General features: G+C 41.1%; 3 protein-coding genes across 3 annotated transcripts; all 3 read left to right on the top strand.

The window, feature by feature from the left end:
* Nucleotides 1–2,716: 2,716 nt before the first annotated feature.
* On the top strand, nt 2,717–5,466 carry cbx8a (chromobox homolog 8a (Pc class homolog, Drosophila)). Its single transcript, XM_030735729.1, is given in 6 exon segments — nt 2,717–2,907; nt 3,028–3,071; nt 3,477–3,542; nt 3,984–4,050; nt 4,486–4,741; nt 4,744–5,466. Coding segments are annotated over 6 exon segments (1,068 nt in total). The 5' UTR covers nt 2,717–2,838; the 3' UTR covers nt 5,310–5,466.
* Nucleotides 5,467–7,011: 1,545 nt separating this feature from the next.
* Nucleotides 7,012–15,139, top strand: LOC115784816 (ras-related C3 botulinum toxin substrate 1-like). The gene is made up of 4 exons (XM_030736168.1): nt 7,012–7,087; nt 13,565–13,724; nt 13,831–14,006; nt 15,026–15,139. Exons 1-3 carry the CDS (start codon nt 7,067–7,069, stop codon nt 13,959–13,961), a joined length of 312 nt encoding a protein of 103 aa, XP_030592028.1. The 5' UTR covers nt 7,012–7,066; the 3' UTR covers nt 13,962–14,006; nt 15,026–15,139.
* LOC115784815 (meteorin-like protein) lies at nt 14,648–19,118 on the top strand. The gene is made up of 4 exons (XM_030736167.1): nt 14,648–15,166; nt 15,648–16,057; nt 17,849–17,908; nt 18,242–19,118. Exons 1-4 carry the CDS (start codon nt 15,090–15,092, stop codon nt 18,568–18,570), a joined length of 876 nt encoding a protein of 291 aa, XP_030592027.1. The 5' UTR covers nt 14,648–15,089; the 3' UTR covers nt 18,571–19,118.
* The last annotated feature ends 3,016 nt before the right edge of the window (nt 19,119–22,134 follow it).

Here is a 22,134-nt window from a genome sequence, read left to right as displayed (position 1 = left end):
GTTTACTTAACATAATGATCAAGAAAACAGATCAAGAAAAAAAATTCGAGAATTTGCATCCATAGGCAATATAAATATTTTCAAATCATCTCAAAATTCCGTGGTTAATTCGTATCAAATGATACCCATCATTTCTGAAACATCGTCACCTTTCACTGGGCTCCTCTGGAAGAAGCAAAGACTTTTTAAAAAATCTTCATGGTGGCCCCCAACAAATGTCCCGCAAACCAGATCAGCTGCGTGCAGACAGACAGACGCAACACAAACTTGAAGGTTTTTGTGTGAATAGTTCACGCAGAGACTTGCTTCATTTATTCAGCGCATAAACTCTTACAGGCCTGTACAGGTTGTGCAGCTTTGCCTGTTTGTCATGTTAATAGACAAACTTTAGGATGCAAATAGTCGAAGAAATTTAAAACGAAAGTTGTGCATTTTTAGTACTGTGTCCATGTTTTGCTGCTTAAAGCGACCTTAAATAAATTCCACTGATTTCAATTAAAAACTGGAAACCTGTTTGACTGACAGCAGAAAGACTGGCGTGGACGGCCAGGAAAGTTCCTTCGTGATAAGGACTGCTAAAGAATGAAATCACAAATGTAAGTGAAGGCCAAATGCATTATTATTATTATTTTATTTTCATGCATTATTTTAAGGAACAGCTGATGAAAATCTGCACCTGTGGCCCACAGAAAATGACAATGGAAAGAACAGTTCAGCCCCAGTAATCAATAATCAGAGAGACTGTTACAATATCCTTAAAATTTATTAAATATATTCAATAATAATAATAATAATAATAATAATAATAATAATAATAATAATAATAATAATAATAATAATTCCAGCAATTTCTACTATTTTTTTCTCATTGCTGTAATAACTAAAAAATTATTTATGGTCACTAATGAATCAAAAACAAATTAAAAATAAATAAAAGGCTGATCTGTCTAAGAGGAAAGGAAGACCAAGTTTGAGACAATTTTTTTTTTTTACATCAAATGAGAAATGTGACGCATTCCTCAAACCATTTTTTTATATAATTACAAATGCAGTTGTTCTCAAGAGTTCTCTATAGTTTTTACGCTATTTTACATATTAAAAATGATATTTAGCCCTGTGTCAGTTTTGGGGAGATTCAAAGGTCTCTCATGTTTGCTGATCAGGGCTTCTCATCCATCCATAAATCTAAAAAAACAAACAAACAAAAACAAAAAACAAATAAAACAAACAAAAAACTAAAGGTGGCAGTCTTTGCAGTCCCAACACTTTGGGACTCTCTGTCCTCCAGTCCACGATCTGCGGGCTCATTAAGCAGAAAAATCTTTTAAAACTGGAATTTGGGTAATGTTTTATTCTTTCTGGGGTTTTGTTTGTTTGTTTGTTTTATTTACTTTTTTAAAAAATTATCATTATTTCTTATGTCCCATAGCGTCATTTTACACCCGGTCTCATGCTTTTTTGTTTTGTTGGTTTTACTGGATGTGAATGATATTGTGATTTGTATCTTGAAATCCGCTTTATAAATACATTTATTTACTTACTTTTTTTTTGCCAAAACAGCCTACATCAGGTCTTGTACCCAATGAAGTGTTACTTTGAAACGTTTTCCCCCACAAAAATGTAAAAGCTGCTGGAAGATTAGAAGTCGACAAGTTGTTTTCTCTCACAGCAATAAAATCTGGCATGACGCTTCCGACTTGTGCCTACTTTGGATTCACGACCTTAAAATTAAAGCGTAAATTTGCTCTTCGTATAAATTTAGATCTTCTTGCAACAATCGTTTCCACAACTCTTGTGATCAATAGTAAGTTAAAATAAACCGACTTCGTTTCGCATTTTGTGCGCCAGAGATGCCGATTATGCATATGCAAAAAAAAAAAAAAATAAATAAAATAAAAAATGCAGGTAGCTCGTGAAATCATCGTTAAAACCCGGCAATTTTAAAAATTCATATATTTTTGTAAACTATTATTTCTTTTATCCTCATTATGTAATCTGAGTAATTCTGGTGCGCTGCTGGCTCAATCAAGGACACAGAGAGAAAGTCGTAATTTAACCATAAAGCGCACACGTCCATTTACGCATGATACAACGATACATGGGCAGCTCAAGGAGCCCCTTTTGAGATTCAGCATGTGAACACTAAGGTACTTAGATCTTACACAGAATTGTAGTTTTATAATAAGAAAGTAATTAAAGATATATATATGTATATATGATCTATAGGTCCTGGGGGTTACTGAGGCCAAGCTCGGGACAGTTTCACTTCGTACATTTTGCATTTTGATATTATTATTTATTTATTTATTTTAGCTCTGGATGCTCCATGTTTCTAAAATTTTATAGACTTATATTTAATTTTTTTTACACATGTATTTGACTATTTTTAAGGATGTGATCTTTTATTAAACAAACTAGTCACTCTCTTCTGTCTTTCTTTGCGTTTCACTTTTATTCCAGTGAAATTAAACATTTTTTCCTGGCCGTGGGGGGGCCCTTTTAACCCCCCCCCCCCCTCGGGGACCGCGGGGGTCAGTAGACCCGCTCCGAGAGCCTTTGACTTTGCTTACTCCACTGTGCCAGACATTCCTGTACAGCAGCCAGAGCGCAGGACTCCTCCCCTTCACTCAGAAATCCGGAGCACGTAGCAACAACTGAGCCAATGTGCTCCGCCACGGTCCGTCCTACCGACCGCGGCGCCTGGCAACAGAAAAAGACGTGATGACGTCCTCTTCAGATTGCGTATTATGGGATGTGCGGAATTAAACAACCCGAAGAGGACAAGGGGAAGCCAAAAATAATAAAAAATACAGAAATAAACGAGGTGCATGGTGAACCATGGAGCTCTCGGCTGTTGGTGAGAGCGTCTTCGCAGCCGAGTCCATCATTAAACGGCGAATCAGACGGGTATTCGCTGCTTTTTCACCCACAGGCTGTGTCTCTACGTCTGTTACGCAAACGTGTGTTTGTGCAGTGCCGACATGTAGTCATTTGATAACCTGAATCTATTACGGGTCTGTTTTGCAGGGTCGTTGGGAATATCTCGTCAAATGGAAGGGCTGGTCTCAGAAGTGAGTATAATAGCCGAAGCTGCGAAGGACAGCGCTCCATCCTGGCCGCTCGCACAACTGCACCACTTCAGAGTGTGTCGTTACTCAGCTTTGTGGATGTTTTTATACATTCCACGCGCTCCGTGTACAGCGGTGCAGTGTGCGGCGTGTCCGGTGGCGTGTGTGCACCTGGCAGGTGCTGAACATGTCTCGGTTTCAGCCCGCTGGGATGTGTTGAAGTCCACACTAGCTTTAGCAATGGCTGAGTTCACCATGCGTCACCGTCCGCTACGTAGTCTGTAATTGCAGCGCAAGCAGCAAGATTTCTTTGATAAAAGTATTACAAGCGCGTGTTTGCGCGCGTTAACATGTGATCATTTCATGATATGTCGCCAACCACCTCTCCTCTCGGTTGTTGTGATGTAGGTACAGCACTTGGGAGCCGGAGGAAAACATTCTGGATGCACGTCTCTTCTCTGCCTTCGAAGAGAGGTGAGGGTTTGACAGCGCAGCAAGTAGGCCTCTCTCTGCAGAAACGGGCTGGCACCGCGCATTTTGCATCTCAAAATGTCCCTTCAAAAAAGTCATTTAGTCTTTATTTTCATCAATAAGTCTCCCCTTCCTGGCAGGAAAGTTTCAGCAGAGACACTTTAAATAGCTGTGTGATGTGATGTCGACAGGTTTTTTTTTTTTTTTTTTAAATAAATAAAAATCACAAACATATATATATTTATTTGCTTTTCTCGATTTTCATTTAACTCATGTTGTAAAATCTAATGGGAGGTGGTAAAACTTCACCCCCATAGTCGTGATCTGGCACCAGTTTCTAAAACTCGATTTTCCAATTGAACTCTCGGCTCCATAAGAAATAATTGGTTATTGCGATATGAAGATTCTTTTAACATTTTTTTTAATATTATTGTTGTTATTCAGGGAGCGAGAAAGGGAGATGTTCGGGCCGAAAAAGAGGGGACCCAAACCTGAGACATTTCTCTTAAAGGTGAGTGAATCTTCTTTAAATCCTTTTTATTGGACCCGTTTGTCTTTCCGAGGTGTGGCTTAACATGTATTCAGGATGAATCATTTCAGTGATTTGGCGCGTACACTCCTATAAATTTTGAAACTATTGTGGTGTGGTTCCAGTTCATTTAGAAACGGTTAACCAGAAAGATCTCTAAAGATCTTTTTCTTTTTCTTTTCCAAGTGATTCTGGCTAGGAGATGGTGAGCAAATAACTTATATGATTTAAGCATTAATTATACATAATATCGACAGTTACGTATATGTATTATTTTCCTTCTTGTAGCCTTGCATTCCCTTTAAATCAAAGAAACTTTAGGACAAGGCCTCTCTTAAACTTCACATTTGCTCAAGAGACTTCAGATTTTCATTTCTGGGAAACCTCTCCTCATAAATGTCATGGCTCTTTCCTCAGGCCAAAGCCAAAGCCAAAGAAAAGACGTATGAATTTAGAAGAGAGGCTCCCAGAGGGATCCAGGTTTCCTATCCCATCCCTGAGCCTGTCATAACACCGAGGGCCCGGGAGGGTTTACGCACCGTGGTTCCCACAATCTTCCCGCCCAGCGCGGTCAACAGAGGGGAAAGTGTCCATATTCGTCCGCCAGAGTCGGAGAGGAGGCCCAGACCCACTCCACCAGCTCCTCCGACGGTTCAAGAGTCCCAGCGGTTCCCCAAAAAAGAGGGCGCAAACCGAAACTGCACACGCATTTTGATAAAGATGATGGGAGCAGCTCGGCAGAGCCAGACGCCAAACGTAGCAAGCTAATGAGGGAGCCCATGTCTCACCACAGCCGACCCCCCCATCATCACGGGGAGACATCAGATCACTGCCTCATGCAGCTGACCAAGAGGTTTCAGGAGGAGACCAGGATAACACCCAAATCCAACAGCGAGCAGAGACATTTGGGAGGCGCGGGCCTGTCTTACTCTTGCGCACTCGCCTCGCGCAGCAGTGATCAGGGGAGGCACAGGACTCACTGTTTGAGCATGATCCCCCGGCCCAGCAAGTTGAAGCAGCATGCAGCGCACGATCAGGTGAAGGAGTACTCTCTGCCCCGGGAACAAGCTGCTGTCACTTCTTCACAGATCGATTCCATCCACGAGCAGCCAGCCTCATCTTGGACCCCCTGTTTCACCAACCTGGACACTGTGACCGTGACTGATGTCACCTTGAACTTCTTGACAGTCACCGTCAGAGAGAGCAGCACGGACAAAGGCTTCTTCAAAGATAAAAGATGAGTATTTCATATAGATCAGAGGAGGCTAATATATGCCAAGGAGGTAATTGTGTAACAAGCTACTAACAAATAGGCCTACTGTAATACTATATTTTTTCTATGTAACTTTCAAACATGTACATACCAATATTTAATACGCTGCTGATAAAAAATTAAAATCAAAGTGAAGTTTAAGGAGTGCCGTTGCTATTTTTGCGTCACTGTTGTGATTGTCCACATCCACCCACTCTGGCTATTTTTTGCACTGTTTACAGCAACTCTGCAAGTACAAACAGCGTCATCTGATCACAGTCTGTGGAATTATTCCACAGACTGTGATCACTAAACTTCATTCAGCTGGAACATGCTTTGACAGTGATTCCAAGAACGATTTACGGTTGGACCTCCACTGACAGACATTTGTTTTTGGTTTAGTTATGATGAAGTTCGCGTGGAATGCATCCCTAATTTCCTAGTTTTAGACTTGCACCCTTCTTCGCGGCGCTTTGGCTTCATTTACCAAAACACCAAAGCGAGTTTAATTAAGCTCGGCGGTTTTTATAATTGTTTTATTAATTTGCCCATATTAATTATTGGGAACGTTTTGTGAACGCGAGATTGCACCAAATCATGTAAATAAAATGCATCACATTTTTATCATTTTTGACACAGAGGAAATGCACAACTTCATATTTAGAAGTCCCTTCAGAAAAATATTTTTCATGCATTTTACGTTAAGTCTTGAGTCCTGATCTTGAAATGATTAATAAACCTGTTAAAGTTGAGGTAGAGTCATTATAAGCACGGACATGGAAAAGAGGGACAGCAAATAAAATATGATTGTTGTCATTTAAAAATAAAATGTAGATTTTGAAATTTGTTAGGTTTTAGCCTAACAGTGAATCTTCTCTGCAGTGCTATGGAGTGAGTTATTTCACTCGCTTCACTTCATAGAATGAAGGCCTGATCTCACAGTGGAGAAATCCTGGATTTCATTGTCATTATTATTATTTATTATTATCATTTATTTTTTTTCCCATGTATTTAAATTCCTGCTTCTTCAAAAACACCGATTTAAGGGGTGGGAATAAATCTCTGGAGAGTGAAAGCTGAACTGTGGAGCTTTAAATAGCAACACTAAAAGTTATAATCTTGTTCTTTCTTTATTCCCGGTTATCCTGTAATTGAGACCGCTTTCATGTTTTGCACACAGAGTGACTCTAATGGCCTTAAAGCGCCAGTCAACGAGTGGCGGGATGAGTTGGTATTAACAGTTTTAATTAATTCAATCAAAAGAAGCAGCAAATAACAAATATCTGTAACTCACAGGATTACTTTCTGTAACTGTTAGTTTGAGTGCTTTGTGGTTTTGGGCATTCAGAACTGACCACAGACGGTGACCCCTGTGCCCTGACTCAAGATGAGTAATGAATAAATGTCCTTAAAAAAAAAAAAAAAGTATACAAAATGCGTCAAATTGTGTTCTTAAAATGATGGTTTGGTTTGAGATCATGCAGAATTTTAATTTTATTTTATTAATGACATGCATCACCTTGGTTCGTTGGGCCTACTATAGGATCCACCCTGCACTGTAAGAGGCCACTTCTCTCATATACAATGCCTCCATTCATTTCTCTTTGTCTCTCTGTGACACATGACCCGATCTGACCATCCTGTAAATTGACCCTGTCTAGTTTTTTTTCCTTCTTTTCTTTTCTTTTTTAGCTCTTTAACGGTCATTTTATGTTGAGCTGAAGATGCATACAGGGTAATATCTAAATGGGAAATGAGGCAAGAGAGGTAAGCACTTCTAGAAATATATTTAAAAGAGAGAGAGAGAAAAAATTCACAATTACGAAAGCGTATTATAAATCGCCTTGAACTGACAGTAATCGCTATCAGGCGTATTGTCAAGCTTGTAATGCCAGATATAATTATTTTCCATACGCGTGGCTTCTCTAGCAGCTGAGCCAACATCTGACGGGACTGCCCCTATGATTGGTATCTACTCATTGTCAACCCCCCCCCTACCCTCAGGAGGTTTTCGACGATCCTTCACAAAGCACCAGCCCTCAGATCAGTTTGCACTGTCACGTTCCGCATACGTCCACAAGATGTCGCTATTAGCTGGACCAGGGGTGCCAACCTACGTTTACACAAAGACCCCGCAGGATAAAAATCAGAAAACCTCCTCGGTAGATTAACCGTCGATGACAGCTCAGTGACGCAGTCTGCGTTGAGCTCAGCTACAAAATTAGAGGCAGCTGAGGGACGGCCTGCTCCTGCATTTGGTGTGTTTTGCAGAAGAAGCCTGCAGCAGGCTTTGCTTTGCCTTCCAGATGTGGGGGAGACCTCGAGGTGCGTCATCTCGCCACTAGATGAAGCTCAAGTTCAAAAAGAATACATTTTTCTCTTCCTTTGTCTGTTCTTTCTGTTTATGGTTGGGCTGCCTCTAAAGTTATTTCATGATAGAGATTAGGTTCCTCTTAATGTAGCCACTGATTCGAAATGAAACACACATCCGCCACCGCCAGGAACTATAACTGGCGTATTACCAATTTTATAGCACAGCAAACAACATTTTTATGCTGTTTACATTGAATTGATGTAGGATGGAAAATGCAACTCCAGTAAAAGGTGAATAATACACCACGAACACTTTCTGGGATTCCGCCTGAAGAGGATGCTGCAACACCGTGAGGACTGAATGATTGTGTGAAAGATGCTGACACTTAGGAAATTTGTCTTACCTTGAATATGCCATAGCTAAAGCTGTGCTTATATTATGTGTTTATTTACCTCAAGTGCTATGCTTTTGTGTCTGAGTGCAGGGTGCTCTGTGGGTGCTTTGTTTGGTAACATCACATCGTTTAATAGTGACAGAGGTTTCTGGAGTGGGATTAATGTTGCATCCTACGCTGGCAGCCACACCATGTGCGTGTGAGAGTTTAATGTTGAATTCATATGATTTGAGGAGCATTTGACGCCTGCTATAAAATATGTTGGCAAAAAAAAAAAAAAAAAAAAAAAAAAAACAGCTCCCGCAGTACACATTCACCTTGGTCAATATTTACTCTTTTCATTTCATACTGAGTCATTGATGTTTCTGAGTTGATACCAGATGGTTGAGAATTTTTATCACTTTTAAATTGATATTTACTGATATTATTTTTATATCATGTATTAAAGTATATTAGTCACACACATACTGAATTACTGAACACTGAATACGTTAAGGTTACTGGGGTAAAGGTAAGGCCTGTTACAGCCAATACTCATGTATGCTTGAGAACTTGGTGGTTGGATGCAGGAACATTTTTGGGTCACATGACTTTGAAACCTCATGTTGTATTTTAGGAAGTTTTATGACAGGCGGGCTCCAAAAGTGGAGTTCAGCAGACAACGTGTGTAATTCACATCTCAAACTAATAATAGCAACGATGAGAGACCGGCACAACATAACTGATAACGCTGTAACTAAACACATAAACACTCCCATGAGTGCGCTGTCGCTAGACCTGTGCATCATACTTGGAGTGCGTGATGAAGACTACAATACAAGGAAAAGAAAACAAAAACAAGTTTACACATGAAAAACATGATAGTCTGTGCGTTCTGATTTATCAATACCCTAAAGCTCTGCACGCTGCAGGTACCAGTTATTTAGGAGTGGGAGTTTTTGTAAAGTGATTTAAACATGGTAGTGGATTTGATGTGTTTTAGCGACACCCTGTTATCAACTTTATTCTGCTGTCAGCTACTGAGCTGCGTCTGTTGAAGAAAAACTGTGCAGAAATGTTTCATTAAGACTTAGACTCTCTGTTAATGATGAAGTAAAGATAAAGTATAGAAGTCTGGTTAATGGGTGAAGTACTGTGTCATATTGACTTACAAACAAACAAAAATGATTTTTATAAAGGTATACACAAAAACCGAGACACTATTTCAGCCTGTGTGAGATTCTGTTCTGACTTTGAATCATACTATGGGCTAAACTGTGTGGAACTTGTAAAGTGGTCAGAAAAAAGGATGAGATTCTGCAGCTATAATGTTTTCACCAAACTGACAGGTTTGATCAGGCTCAGTGAAACAGCGTCGGTGCTAAAACAGAACCTAGTATTACACGTTTAATTTCCAAATCTGCTTAAAACTGACAGACTCATACAATAGTCGAATATGTGAGTAAAACAGAGTAGGGGTGCATTCTGCGCTCTGTGTGAGGTATCAGTGAAACACATAATAAAGTAGCCAGGATGACTGCTGTTTATGATAGACTACATGTCTTTGTTTAAGGAGCCTAACAGCTATCATGAAACATACATAATAAAGACAAACCAACTGCTGCTGTTGTTTCTAAAATGATCAGCCATTGTATAATGCTCCTAGAAGGTTGGCATGAAACACTGAATAAAGAGAGCCATCCAACTGTTGTTTTGGGTAAAAAGGGGGCTTTTTGTCTTTTTCTGCAGGTGCTAAGTGAGGCTAAGCATTTTACTGAGGGTGCTATGAAGGATCATTTGTTCTTTCAGCTCTGAACGCACACAGACACAAGCTATTTTCATGGAGGTGCTGTGACTTTTCCAGGGGGAGCTATAGCGCCCCTTAGCCCCCCCACCCCCCCCAGCTTTGCCACTGTTTGAAAGTTAAACGTGTAACACTAGTTTCTGATTTAGTAGCGGATCTGTTTCACTGAGTGTGAAACATCTCAGTTTGGTGAAAACATAGTTGCAGACTCTCAGCCTTTTCTGACCACTTTATAAGTTCCACACAGATTACCCACAGTTTGAGTCAAAGTCAGAACAGAATATCACACAGGATGAAATAGTGTCTCTGTGTCACATATACACTAATAATCAACTAAAACATCTTAACTGAGAAGTTTCTGCAGTTTTTCTTCAACAGATTTGTAGTTATCTTATGTGTGGTCCACATTCATTCTGTAGTCATGAGTATTCTGCTTCTCATGCCTCAGGTTTTATGGTCCAAACACACTAAAGTCGGTGTCTTGTGCTGTCTATACTTTGTCGATGTCCACACCTTTCACATCGTTCTGAATGCTGATATTTGGCAGATGTAGTTCAATCGGAAATATTTCCACATTTATTCTGTAAATTGGATACATTTTAAAAATATATATCCCTATTCACAACGCTTGAGTCATTTAAAATGATGAAAAACAGTGAGCAGGACCTGAGTCTGGTAGAAACAGTGCTGTCCATAACACTTCATGAGGATCAAATAAAGAATATTGTTCTCAATGTAAAATTTCAAAGAAATTACAGATTTGAGCTAACCCTTTGTAACAACACTCTGCTACAACTGTTGGTGTATATTGTTTATATTATTCAGTTGTGTATATGTGTATAAGTATTGGTGGGTGCATATGTGCATGCCTTTATGTATATTTTCTTTTTATTAATGTGACCCTAATTACAGGACATAAAAAACAAAACAAGACAAGGCAATTTTTTTTTTTTTTTAATTTGCCCAATTGTTTTATTGATGGTTGAATTTAACACTTTAATCCTTCAGGATCTTTTAAATATCTGGCTAAATCTCTTCCTCTTAAATGTCTTGAAAAACGATCAGGGACTGGGACCTGCCCCAGCCTGGGGTTTGGGTCCTGCAGCAGCAACAGCGGATGTGGATGGCTGTGTTTCTGTAGCCAAGACAGACTGGCGTTTGGGACGTGCAGCAGCCCGGGGTCTGGGAAGTGGGTCTGGGAAGTAGTTCCTCACTTCAATAGGCATTTTCAAATTATTAGGGATCATAAAGTGTGACCCAAATACGATGCGCTTGACTGACTTATTTTTTGACATTCTGCCCATCTTTGGTCCCGGGCTCACGTCTGTCTTCTGGCTCTTGTTGTCAAACTTCTCTCGCTGCAGCGGAGGGAAGTCTGACGATAGAAAGATGGAAGAATTCATTTCAGCCGCTTCCAGTGTGACTGCTTCCTTTGCCTCTTTCCAGGACTTAGCTGGTTTCTGGACCTCCTTTCGGCCTTCCATCACCAGGTCTTTCTTCACTGAATGATTCTTTTCCAGTGTAACAGGTCTATTTTCTGTCTTACTGGCTTCTGCAGCCAAGACAGGCTGGGGTCTGGGACCTGCAGCAGGCTGGGGTTTGGGTCCTGTGGCAACCTCGGGGCTGGGAACTGGGTCAGGCCGGTATTTCCTCACTTCGAGAGGCATTTTCGGGTCATCTGGGATCATAAAATTTGACCCAGAGACATTTCCCTCGGTTGCAGAGGTGGGTCGTTCAGGTGCATTCTGAACGTCACCTGCGTCCTTTGCCACTTTCCAGGACTTAGCTGGTTTCTGGACCTCCTTTCGGCCTTCCATCACCAGGTCTTTCTTCACTGAATGATTCTTTTCCAGTGTAACAGGTCTATTTTCTCTCTTACTGACTTCTGCAGCCAAGACAGGCTGGGGTCTGGGACCTGCAGCAGCCTGGGGTTTGGGTCCTGTGGCAACCTCGGGGCTGGGAACTGGGTCAGGCCGGTATTTCCTCACTTCGAGAGGCATTTTCGGGTCATCTGGGATCATAAAATTTGACCCAGAGACATTTCCCTCGGTCGCAGAGGTGGGTCGTTCAGGTGCATCCTGTTGAATTTCAGTCTGGGACTCCAAACCTTCTGTGGGATCTGGTGACTGAGATTGTCCCAGCTGTGATGCGATGAACTCTGCGGCTTTTTTAAAAACCCAGGGAATTACGTGATGCGTCAGAAGTAAGAGCGGCATCTTTGCGTATCAATCAAGTCCAGATGATACTCCACTAAATCTGCAACCGAAAAATTTGGTTAAGCTTTCCGAGAGTGCGCTGTGTACAACAGGAGAAATTTTGTGGATGTAGTTTCAGTGTTCTGGCCTACTTTTGATTTTAATAGATAACATTCCAGAGAACTGTGACATCACAAGGTATACTTAAACATAGACCTCCAATCTCACTGTACATCCTGTATAATGACAATAAAGGCATTCTATTCTATTCAATTCTAAACATTGTTACAATGGCAACTGTTTTTCTTTTAACAGCTGCTTCATTGGAAAACAAACTGTGGGTTTAAAATCCACTGACTGTATATTATAGCATAGACCTGTGACCCCACCATCCCCCACCCCCACCCACTCGAGTGGGCCGCGGTAATTCCTGCGCTTGCAAAATTAAATTATTTGCTCCCATTATGTTTTACTTGTGCATGACCTTTGACATAAATATAATCCCATACATCCCCTTTCCTATTGGTGGAAAAATGCACCACATCAACAATCAAAAAAATTATATGGCAACATTTTTAGTTGCAACAGTTGAAAGTTGTGGGAATGACAGCAGCCAATGAGAGACAGCGATATTGATACTGAGCTTTGAGAGATTTGTTACATTTAGCGTGTTTGGAGTGTGTAGTTAGAAAATCCCTCAAAGTTTGGATGTTTCTTTGACTTTTAAGCTTTCTGGGTGTTAGTGCTATCTGCTTTGGTCTGCACACTGTCCAATAAAGCTGGAAGCTGGCGTAGTGCTAGGTTTCATTTTCAAGTCATTCAGAAATAAATATATAAATAAACAAGACCAAATTTGCTGTGTGAAATTTTGACTGTTCTCCCCTTTAGCACATTATTTGTAAATGCAACAGCTGCCAGCATAAATAGTAAAGGGTGTTTCAGTCAAGCATGGACGATATAAACTTAATATTGGCGGTGCTCAGACGGGTGGCTGGCGATGGGTTCAGCTGGAGGTGGGGGCTCCAAATCACGTTCTGCTTGGGGCCAAATATGGGCCAGAATGCCAGGCTGAAAAAAAAATCAGGCTAGAACCCTGCAATATGTACACAGGAAGGAAGCAAAAATAGAAAAGCACAAGGACTACTGACTCTCAATATAAAACAGGAAGTGTGATAACTAAATGAGGAAGACAGCACATGAATGACATGACACAGGAGGGAGGAACAGTGAGGGAGAAACAAACTAAGCAACCGACAACACAAGATTAAAAATACTTAATAGGAAAAATATGCAAAACACAATATAAACACAGAGCAAACCAAGAATCAATAGAACATTTTCAAAAACAAAACGTGAAAGTCAATAAATCTCAAAACGCTGGGCAAACTGACCCAGGACTCCACGCAGAAAGGCCCAGTATGACTCATTCATCGTCAAAAACCAATCAAATGACAATGCAAATAGTAATAAGCTGAAGCTATTACAAAATAACCTGTTTAAGATAACATGGACAGATGTGTAAAGTTACATCATTAACTTGAAACTTGTCTCTGTGCAGTGGTACCCTGAGGTGAGACACTATTCTCCCAACACGCCCATAATCCTCATGGGCACCAAACTGGATCTGAGAGATGACAAAGACACCATAGAGAAGCTGAAGAAGGATAAGCTCTCTCCCATTACCTATACTCAAGGACTGTTCATGGCAAAAGAGACTGGTAATGACTTCAGTTATCTCTCATACTTTTTTAATGTTTAAATATAATTCACGGAAGACGACAGATTTCACCAATAACCCAGAGACTTCCTGTTTCCTGTCCTCAGGTTCTGTCAAGTACCTGGAGTGTTCAGCTTTGACTCAGCGTGGACTTAAAACTGTGTTCAGTGAGGCCGTCCGGGCCGTCCTGTGTCCTCCACCCATCAAAAAGAAGGGGAAGAAGTGCTCTCTCCTCTAAGACTTCCTTCACTGGAACAGTTACAGGGAAACATGACCACTAGTGGTGAGAGTGGCTAAAGACACAGGAGAAACACACCAGTATACACACACAAATAATGTATTTCAGATTCTGTCCTTCCATATGTGTAGCTGCAACAGTTATACTAAAGTGGGGGGAAGTTTAGGGGAAGGGGCTGGACTATTTAGCTGCTAGTCCTGTCCTACAGTGTATACTGTAAAGATGAGACTATGCATTTCTTAAGGCCTTCTAAAATGGATGTTTTGTGAAATGGACTGTGGAAAATCTTCAACTTTTCTTCCACTGCTTCTCCACCATTTTTTGTTTACAGTCCTTACAGTTTGTTTTAAACAGAAGCAGAATAGAATAGAAGAATTTATTGTCATTATACATCAAGACATACAATGAAATTGCGTTACAGAACACTCATCCAAGAAATACAAACAACAAAACAAACATGGGGAGTCAAGTGTCTGATGTCATGCAGACGTTACAGACGCTACCTTCGGGAAAAATCCTGGTATCAATATATATGCCACGCCCAGTGCAGCCAGGAACGTTATCTTCCAGCCGGGTTGGCCGGGTTGGACCAGAGGAAAGAGGGTTCCCCTTCTTCCAATCTCCTCGTGAGGAGAATTTGATCATCAATAGTGTTGAGAGACCAGCTGACCAGATCCATAATTCAATTTCCAGTTCGGGGATGTGTGAAGAGACGCTCCAAGCAGCGAAGCAGCAAAAGCAGGGGTAGATAGGGAGTGAATGAATTACGGTGCAGTAAAGCGCACCGATGTTAACAGATGGCTGGGGGCCTTCAAACCGATTGTCTCTTTACAGAGCAAAGACAAAGAGCTGCAGAGGCCGGCAGTCCCCAACAACTGGATCAGCCCTAATTAGAGCCTGACAAAGAGAGGGAGAGTGTGTTAAGTGCTGTGTGTGTCAGAGACCGAGAGAGAGAGCGAGAGTGAGAGAGCATACAAACGAAGCGCCTCCACTCCTTTTTTCTTCTTTTCCTCCAGAAGCTCAATCAGGGTGCAGTAGAAAGTCTGTACTCTGTTTATTCACAGACAAACTCTCCAGCCATGCTCTGCTGCCAGCTACTTTTGGGGTTTTCATCTTTGTGTGGGTGAGATGTTGCCAAATCTGATTATTTTGACGTGTTTCCTGACTCTTCGCTGTGCAGCTGATTTGTGCAACTGGACTGGAAGGTAAGAACTCTAATTTCAGAATTCACTCAGGTGATGACTGGGAAGAGTTTCTGACGCTTGTTTTATGTGACTTATATTTTTCTTAAACCATTACCTTGTAGAACTTTTAAAACTCATTAAGAAGACCACTTAAACGCCTCTTTCCAATAAAAAGCCACGGATCTGGACATGAGGCACTTACACTTGCTTTTACCAGTTACAACAACAGACTCGATAGATTTAAAGCATTAACGACTAATTAATATTTAAAACTGCAGATCTGATGGTCGGCATTTATGAACAGTGCTTTTTAGATGATGAAGGGATGAACAAACAAGTTATTTGATACACTGGAGTTTAACTGATCAATGAATACGGTTCAGTAAGGATCGATTAAACCATTTAGTTTTACTAGTAGCGATGACATCCATGCAACACGAGGCAGTATCTGAATTTTCGAAACCACTGTAAAACATCTGTTGGTATTTCCCTCCGAATCCAGCGGTTTTGCAGCTGGCGTGGACTCCAGGATTGTACTCCAGGTGCGGCTACGCTGTTCAAAGGGCTCTGTGAGGTGGGTCTACCCGGGTCAGGCTGTCAGAGTGGTTCTCGAACCCAATCTGTCGTCCGCCCGGCACACCACCATCTGCATCAAACCGTCTCCCTCCTTCAGCGGAGCCAGCGTGTTCATTGAACGCGCCGGGGAGCTGGAGTTGCTGGTGACGGACAACGGGAGGCCGGAGTATCAAGTGTTCTGCTTCCGCGCAGACGGACCTCACAAGCCCGTAATCTACCTCCAGGCCAGTCCTCAGAGTGATGGACCCTGGAACAGACGCACGGTGGGCTTCAAATACGAGCTGCTGGGCAACAGGACTGCTGCTGCGCCAAACCTCGGCCCCAGTGGGCTGGAGAGTGAGTAACCCAGTTTGGTTTGTGGAGATTAAACCTTAATTTGTATTAGGTGCCTTGCTGATAAAACCCCCTTTACAAAGGGGTAAGTTATAATATTTCATATTTGCTAAAGCAAAACCATTTCAGTGGGCTTTAGAAGAAGCCAGTCCCCCAGTATTAATGTACAAACTCCGCTTTACATAGTCCTGCAATCAAATTCACTGCAAAGTGGTGTAAATATTAATAAAAGTATTGTCAATAAATGAATAAATACAAATTGTTTAAACTTATGAAACAGAAAAGTGTGCTCTGGGAATAATAATAATATAAAAAGCAAACTGTTGATCTGATATAAATTTTACTACTGAGCTGAACTTAATATTAATATTTCATCCATCTATATATATTTTTTTAAATTTTTGTATTTGTGTTTTTGGGCCATTATTTTTTGGGGGGCCATTGGATCAATAGTAGTAACATGATTTCCTGTGGGAGGTTACAATACGAAAATCTGAAACCTCCAGTTTCAGCAGTGTGTTAACTTTTAAGATATTACTCTGTGTTTTTAAACAAACGTACAAATCCACTCATATATATATATATATATATATATATATATATATATATGGTGAAGTAAAAAGCTGAATATTTCAGTGTGGTAGCAATGAAGGTATTTAAGGGAAATATTACAGGATTCTGCTTATGCACAGCATTTAAATATATAACCATTTGGTTTTCGCCCCTCCTTACAGGTCACACATAACACCAACTTTTTGGGTTTTTGGTTTCTGAAAAACCTCTTTGACTGATTGGATCATAACACATTTCCTTCTTTGTTCTTGTAGTTAACAAATGATCAAGCTTTAGTAAATAACTTAAACATCTAAAAGTTATACTCTTTGCAAATATTTTTAGTGCCACTTTTAAATGGACACCCATTATAGTTTCAAAGGTATGTATTGTATGTATGTGTGAGAGGCCTGCCTACCAGTCATAATTCCCATTTTAGAAAAAAAAAAAAAGGTGGTTACTGAATTATAGGCTCTTGCCTTGTGGACTGCAGCACGCAGCTGCTGGTCAGTCTGGTTGTCTGGTTTCCATCAAGGGACAAAGCAGAGAGGACTGAGCAGACTGCACAGTGGCTTGAGGGCGCCGGGCCAAGAGGCCTGAATTGAGACTGCAAATACTTTGCAGATTCCACAAATGCCTTATCATTGTGCATGTCTGTTTATTAGCATTTATCCATGTGTGCGGGCTGGTCTCAGTGCAGTGATGTCATTCTTCACCCATAATAGACAGCTGCCGGTTTATCTTTTCTGTATTGCCAGCCTGGCCGGGTGTTTGACTCCTGCAGGCTCCCGCATTGGCACGGGGTCATTCAATTAGGTAGATACAATAGGAGTCAAACATGGGGTCAAGACTAGGGAGGGTTTTTGATCTGGAGGTGGTGCGGTGGGCAGAGGTTGGAAGAAGCACAAACACAGGAGCAGCATTCCTCCAGCTAAGCCATGGTTTCTTCAGTCTGTGAAGTGAGGAGGGAGATGAATGGAGCCGGTATGTGGGTCAGATTCTAGGTCAGTGAAGTGGTAGGGAGGAGAAGTGACACCTATCTGTCAGTCACTGTCAGCTTTGAATCATGATGGTTTGGAGAGAGGCGAGAGTTAAGCAGGACAAATGAAGATGAGATTGACAGAGAAAAGTGGGTCAGGTGAGAAACAAGTTAGCAGAGAAGATTACGTGACACAGGTCTTTATCTGGAATAGTCACAAATCTGCGTTCCTCATTTTCTGTAATGATTTTCTCCACCCACAGCTTCATGTCGACCCTGCAACGACACAGAACTTCTCATGGCCATCTGCAACAGTGACTTTGGTGGGTATCTTACTCAGCAAATCCAACATGACACTCCTCTCGCTATTGTTCTTGTTCCTTCTGACTTTTCCTGCAGCTGCATCATTACATTTATTTTAGTGAATCAGTAACAGAAAGATTTTCCTTCCTTTTTGTAATTTTGTATATTGAACTGCTGAATACATTCTCCATTAAATAGCTTAAATCGAATAGAGTGGGACTGTAGTGTTTAGAGCAGCATGAAGCCTGTGCTTTTGGCTCATAGGAATTACTTGCAGTCAGTGGCCTCTTTATTTGAAACATCCCTTAATGCATGTGGTGTATACATGTGGTTCTGCTTTCTCGTCCTTTCAGTCATTCGAGGCTGTATTAAAAACGTCACCCATGACTCTCAGCGTCAAATGTCCTTAGTGGAGGTATCAGCAGCGAAGGTGTACTGGCAGCGCAGTGGAGTGTTTGAGCGACAGCTGGATCCGCTGGTGTCATCTCTGTCTTGGCACGGACACATCCACACACTCCTGCAGTGCCGCGTCAAGCCTGGAGAAGGAGAGTTTCTCTTCACTGGGTCAGAACACTTTGGGGAAGCTTGGTTAGGGTGTGCCCCACGATACAAAGACTTCCTGTCTGTCTACCACAATGCCCGAACGGCACGCCGGAATTCCTGTGACTTTCCTTTAGACTGAGGAGGTGCGTGTTGCTTTACTCAGCTGAGTAATCTAACCACAAGCATCACCCCTGCACTGGTGCCCTTTGGATCCTTCCTGTCATGTTCCACCAAGGTGGCACCAGCAGGGGAAAAGCAATTGAAATGCTGGTGAAAAAAACTCATTTGGAAGAGGAGAACAGGGCTAAGCAGCAGGGCCTCCTGCACTGCAGCTCAGAGAGGGCCAGCCTTTGTCTCGCTCCCATCACTGCCCTCGGTCCTGGGAGAATAAGGAGGGGTTGGGTTGCTGCTCTCTTTTTGTGCCTCTCCCTGCATCAACTGTTGTTCATTTTGCTGCCTCTCTGTGACGGTTGCCCTATGAACTGAGGCAGGAGGGTGGAATGAAGCACAGCCATGTATTCCTGCCAGTTTTGCTTTGGTGAATAGGGGTTTGCATATATGATTGTATAAGATGTGCATTTTACAGTTTATAAAATTTTAAAATCATGTTTTGTTTACTCATATCACATTTTCTGCAGCTGGAAATGTTTGCAGTAGACATTTGATTTCATTTTCTTTCTTTTTTGGTCAGTGCGTGCATGAAGTCTGTAAATCACTGAGACTTTTAAATAAATAATACAAATAATGATTTTCAGAGGAGTGTGGGTTTTTTGTATTAGATAAATCAACATTTCCTAATATACACAATATACTAATATACTTCACAGATTGTTTTTTTTGTATATATATATATATATATATATATATATACAATATATACTTTATATATATGAACAGATGTTGTGGTCAGTTCATAACTGTGTCTGATGAAGTGTTGTGAACTGAGCTCATCATCAATGAATGAAAATAGAAATTTTATGAGGCCCTCCATTTAGACAGAATATACTTTGGCTACTCAAAAGGTGGCTTTAGGATGGCTTAAATTACTTCCCGCCCCCTTTTCACATCACATGCAGCATAATCTGTATTTTTTGCGGGGAAGAGGATTTAGTGCTGAAGTGCCCCACAAGCTTATTTTTGTAATCAGTAATCATATTCTTATGATAATTGGATAGTCCTTCCTTGAAGTGAATTACAGAATAATCGTAGCTGGCCTACTAACTCTGAGCAGACTGAATCAGGCATTTCTTTTGAGTTGTGTGGCCTATGCATCACGGCCCAAGAAGACGCACGGACAGATGTGAGGCCCCTGAAGCCTGGGGATCCTCCCCCTCAGCCCCTCCCAGGAGAAGGGAACAATTAATTGACTTTTAAAGCAACTGCTTTCTGAGCCTATTCCACACTTCTCCTTGGCTGAGCAGGGCTCACAAATTGGTGTGTTGAACTTTTTATGAGGACTAAATAGCTGCCAATGAAAGTGTAAATGACTGTGCAGTGAATGGGCCCCACACAATGGCCCTGCAGTGAGTAGGCCTCTGGCAGACATAATGACCATTGTCACGGCTGCTGTCATCTAGAAACCATCAGGGCTCATGAATCCAAGAAGTCAGAGGAGGGGTGAGCCCTCTATGTTTTTTTTTTAACTCCATAAATATTTCCTCTTCTTATGCATTTCTGTTCAATTTCATTTTATAGCTTTGATTTTTCTCTATCATTCCTGTTAATATACATATCAGTTTATTATATGTGTATTTAACAAAATATTTATAATTCCTGTAGATAGATGATGTTTTTTGTTGGGTAAAGGTCATAAATGCGCCTTATTTTGATGAATGGTTCACAAAAATTGAGGCTTCCACAATTTAATTAATTAATTTTTTTATCCTGCGGAAGCACAGTCTGAAGTCTCCTCCTTCAGCTTTGTCCCAGGAGGCCACCATGTCAAATTTCCAAGGAAAATATAGTCTCTCTGCAGGCCTTTGAGACCACACTATTCTCATCTCTGGGAATTCCAGCAGGCTCTCATGGGGATGGAGCCTAGGAGGGCTCGGCCCGGAGCTGCTGCATGGTGCGCCGGCAGGAGTCCACCCAGACTGGGGGGTAATTGGTTTATCCCACCGCCTGGTCTGCTTTCCCATGTGGGCCACTGCTGTGGGGAGGCCCAGGGGTACAATATGGAAACAGCGTGATACCCTCCAATGCCGAACAGGCATTCACTGCTCCTGCTATAGAGACCTGAGACATGGGTAGCAGGAGCACAAAGCTGAAGCAGAAATGTTTCTTGGCTTTGAAAAGATTGCCATTTGGTCTCCTTTTGAAAGTGGGCAGCATTTGTGGTTGAAATAATTGAATTTTGACTAAAGCTTTTTTAAAAAAAATCTTCCCAATACAAAGAGCAGTCAGTTTGAGAGCTTTTCTAAAGTTATGCCTTATTGTCATCACTCCAGCATCTGGTTGAACATTACTTTTCATCAAGCTCGTGACAGACTTAAATGAAACACAAAGTCCAGTCATTTGGAAAAGGTTTTTAATAAAGAAAAGAAACTAAAGCTGAAATAAAACTTGATCCACAACATGTGCAGATACAGTTTAACACACAAATCAGCAGCAAATCTCCAGCCAAACAACAGGCTTTTCTGTTTACTTGGAAGAAGAGGCTTTTTAACTCAGTTTAATAACCATCTGAGCTAATATAATCCAGCAGGAGTGTGATGGGAATATTAACCTGTAAATGAAGCATTGTATTGCTTTTGTGCACTAGCCTTGTTTCATAGGCATCCCACTCCAACACTGCCAGTTAGACAACACAGACACTGTGTTATTGACTTAAGGTGGCCAAAAACAAACTTAAAAAAACAAAAACAAAGTACCTTTCATTATGTATGCTGTGTTTTGGTGTCTGTTATCTTGGCTGGTTTTGCTGTGTTTCCAGTATGTCTTGCGTTCTGTGTTGCCCTGTTCTCATATTTATATTTTATTATATTTATATATTTTTTTGTCTGGCTCCCTGTGATTCCTAGTTTTTTTCCTTTTCCTAGTTGTTTCTTTTGACTGTGTACCATGTAAGTTTTCACCAGCTATTATGAAAACTGTTTGTTGAACTATTCGGTCTCCAGCATCTGTCATTTGGGTCCTCTCCAGTAGCTGAAGATGCAACAGTGATATAATTAATAATCGTCTCCATGTAGAAATCTATAGCCAGGCTGCAGGCTCCATATTCTCCATAACTAAAACACACCCAATAAACATAAAAAGAAAACTGTGAGTCTAAATTTTGACTTAGCTCTGCCTCATTTTTTTTCAGTCTAACAAATACACACACACACACACACACACACACACACACACACACACACACACACACACACACACACACACACACACACACACACACACAAAAAGCTTGCTTCTGAGGGTTTTCCACAGAAGAATCTATTGATATTTTCAACATCTGATTTAAAAAGCCAATTTAATCAAACGTTAATAAGTTTGTTTGTTTTTTCACATTACTTCATGGCACTAGTTGTTCTTTAACATCAGATAACCACACAGCTCAGTGAATTCCAGCATGGTATCGCAGCACTGTGATAGGATGCCACCTGTGCAACAAGGCCAGTTGTGAAATTTCCTCACTTCTAAATTTTCCACAGTCATCTGTTAGTGGTATTATAACAAAGTGGAAGTGATTGAGAACAACAGCAAC

This window comes from Archocentrus centrarchus, chromosome 8, assembly GCF_007364275.1.
Source record: "Archocentrus centrarchus isolate MPI-CPG fArcCen1 chromosome 8, fArcCen1, whole genome shotgun sequence".
NCBI classification, from domain to species: Eukaryota; Metazoa; Chordata; class Actinopteri; order Cichliformes; family Cichlidae; genus Archocentrus; species Archocentrus centrarchus.
Note: the sequence above shows the minus strand (reverse complement) of the source record. Positions and strands in the feature narration are given on the sequence as shown.

What these genes read in the sequence shown, in the direction of transcription:
- LOC115784816 (XM_030736168.1), top strand. Translation starts at nt 7,067, where the DNA reads ATGGGAAATGAGGCAAGAGAG. An exon ending in TGGGAAATGAGGCAAGAGAG is followed by an intron (nt 7,088 to 13,564) that starts GTAAGCACTTCT and finishes GTCTCTGTGCAG; the next exon opens with TGGTACCCTGAGGTGAGACA. An exon ending in GTTCATGGCAAAAGAGACTG is followed by an intron (nt 13,725 to 13,830) that starts GTAATGACTTCA and finishes TCCTGTCCTCAG; the next exon opens with GTTCTGTCAAGTACCTGGAG.
- LOC115784815 (XM_030736167.1), top strand. Translation starts at nt 15,090, where the DNA reads ATGTTGCCAAATCTGATTATTTTGACGTGTTTCCTGACTCTTCGCTGT. An exon ending in TTGTGCAACTGGACTGGAAG is followed by an intron (nt 15,167 to 15,647) that starts GTAAGAACTCTA and finishes CTCCGAATCCAG; the next exon opens with CGGTTTTGCAGCTGGCGTGG. An exon ending in CGGCCCCAGTGGGCTGGAGA is followed by an intron (nt 16,058 to 17,848) that starts GTGAGTAACCCA and finishes CTCCACCCACAG; the next exon opens with CTTCATGTCGACCCTGCAAC.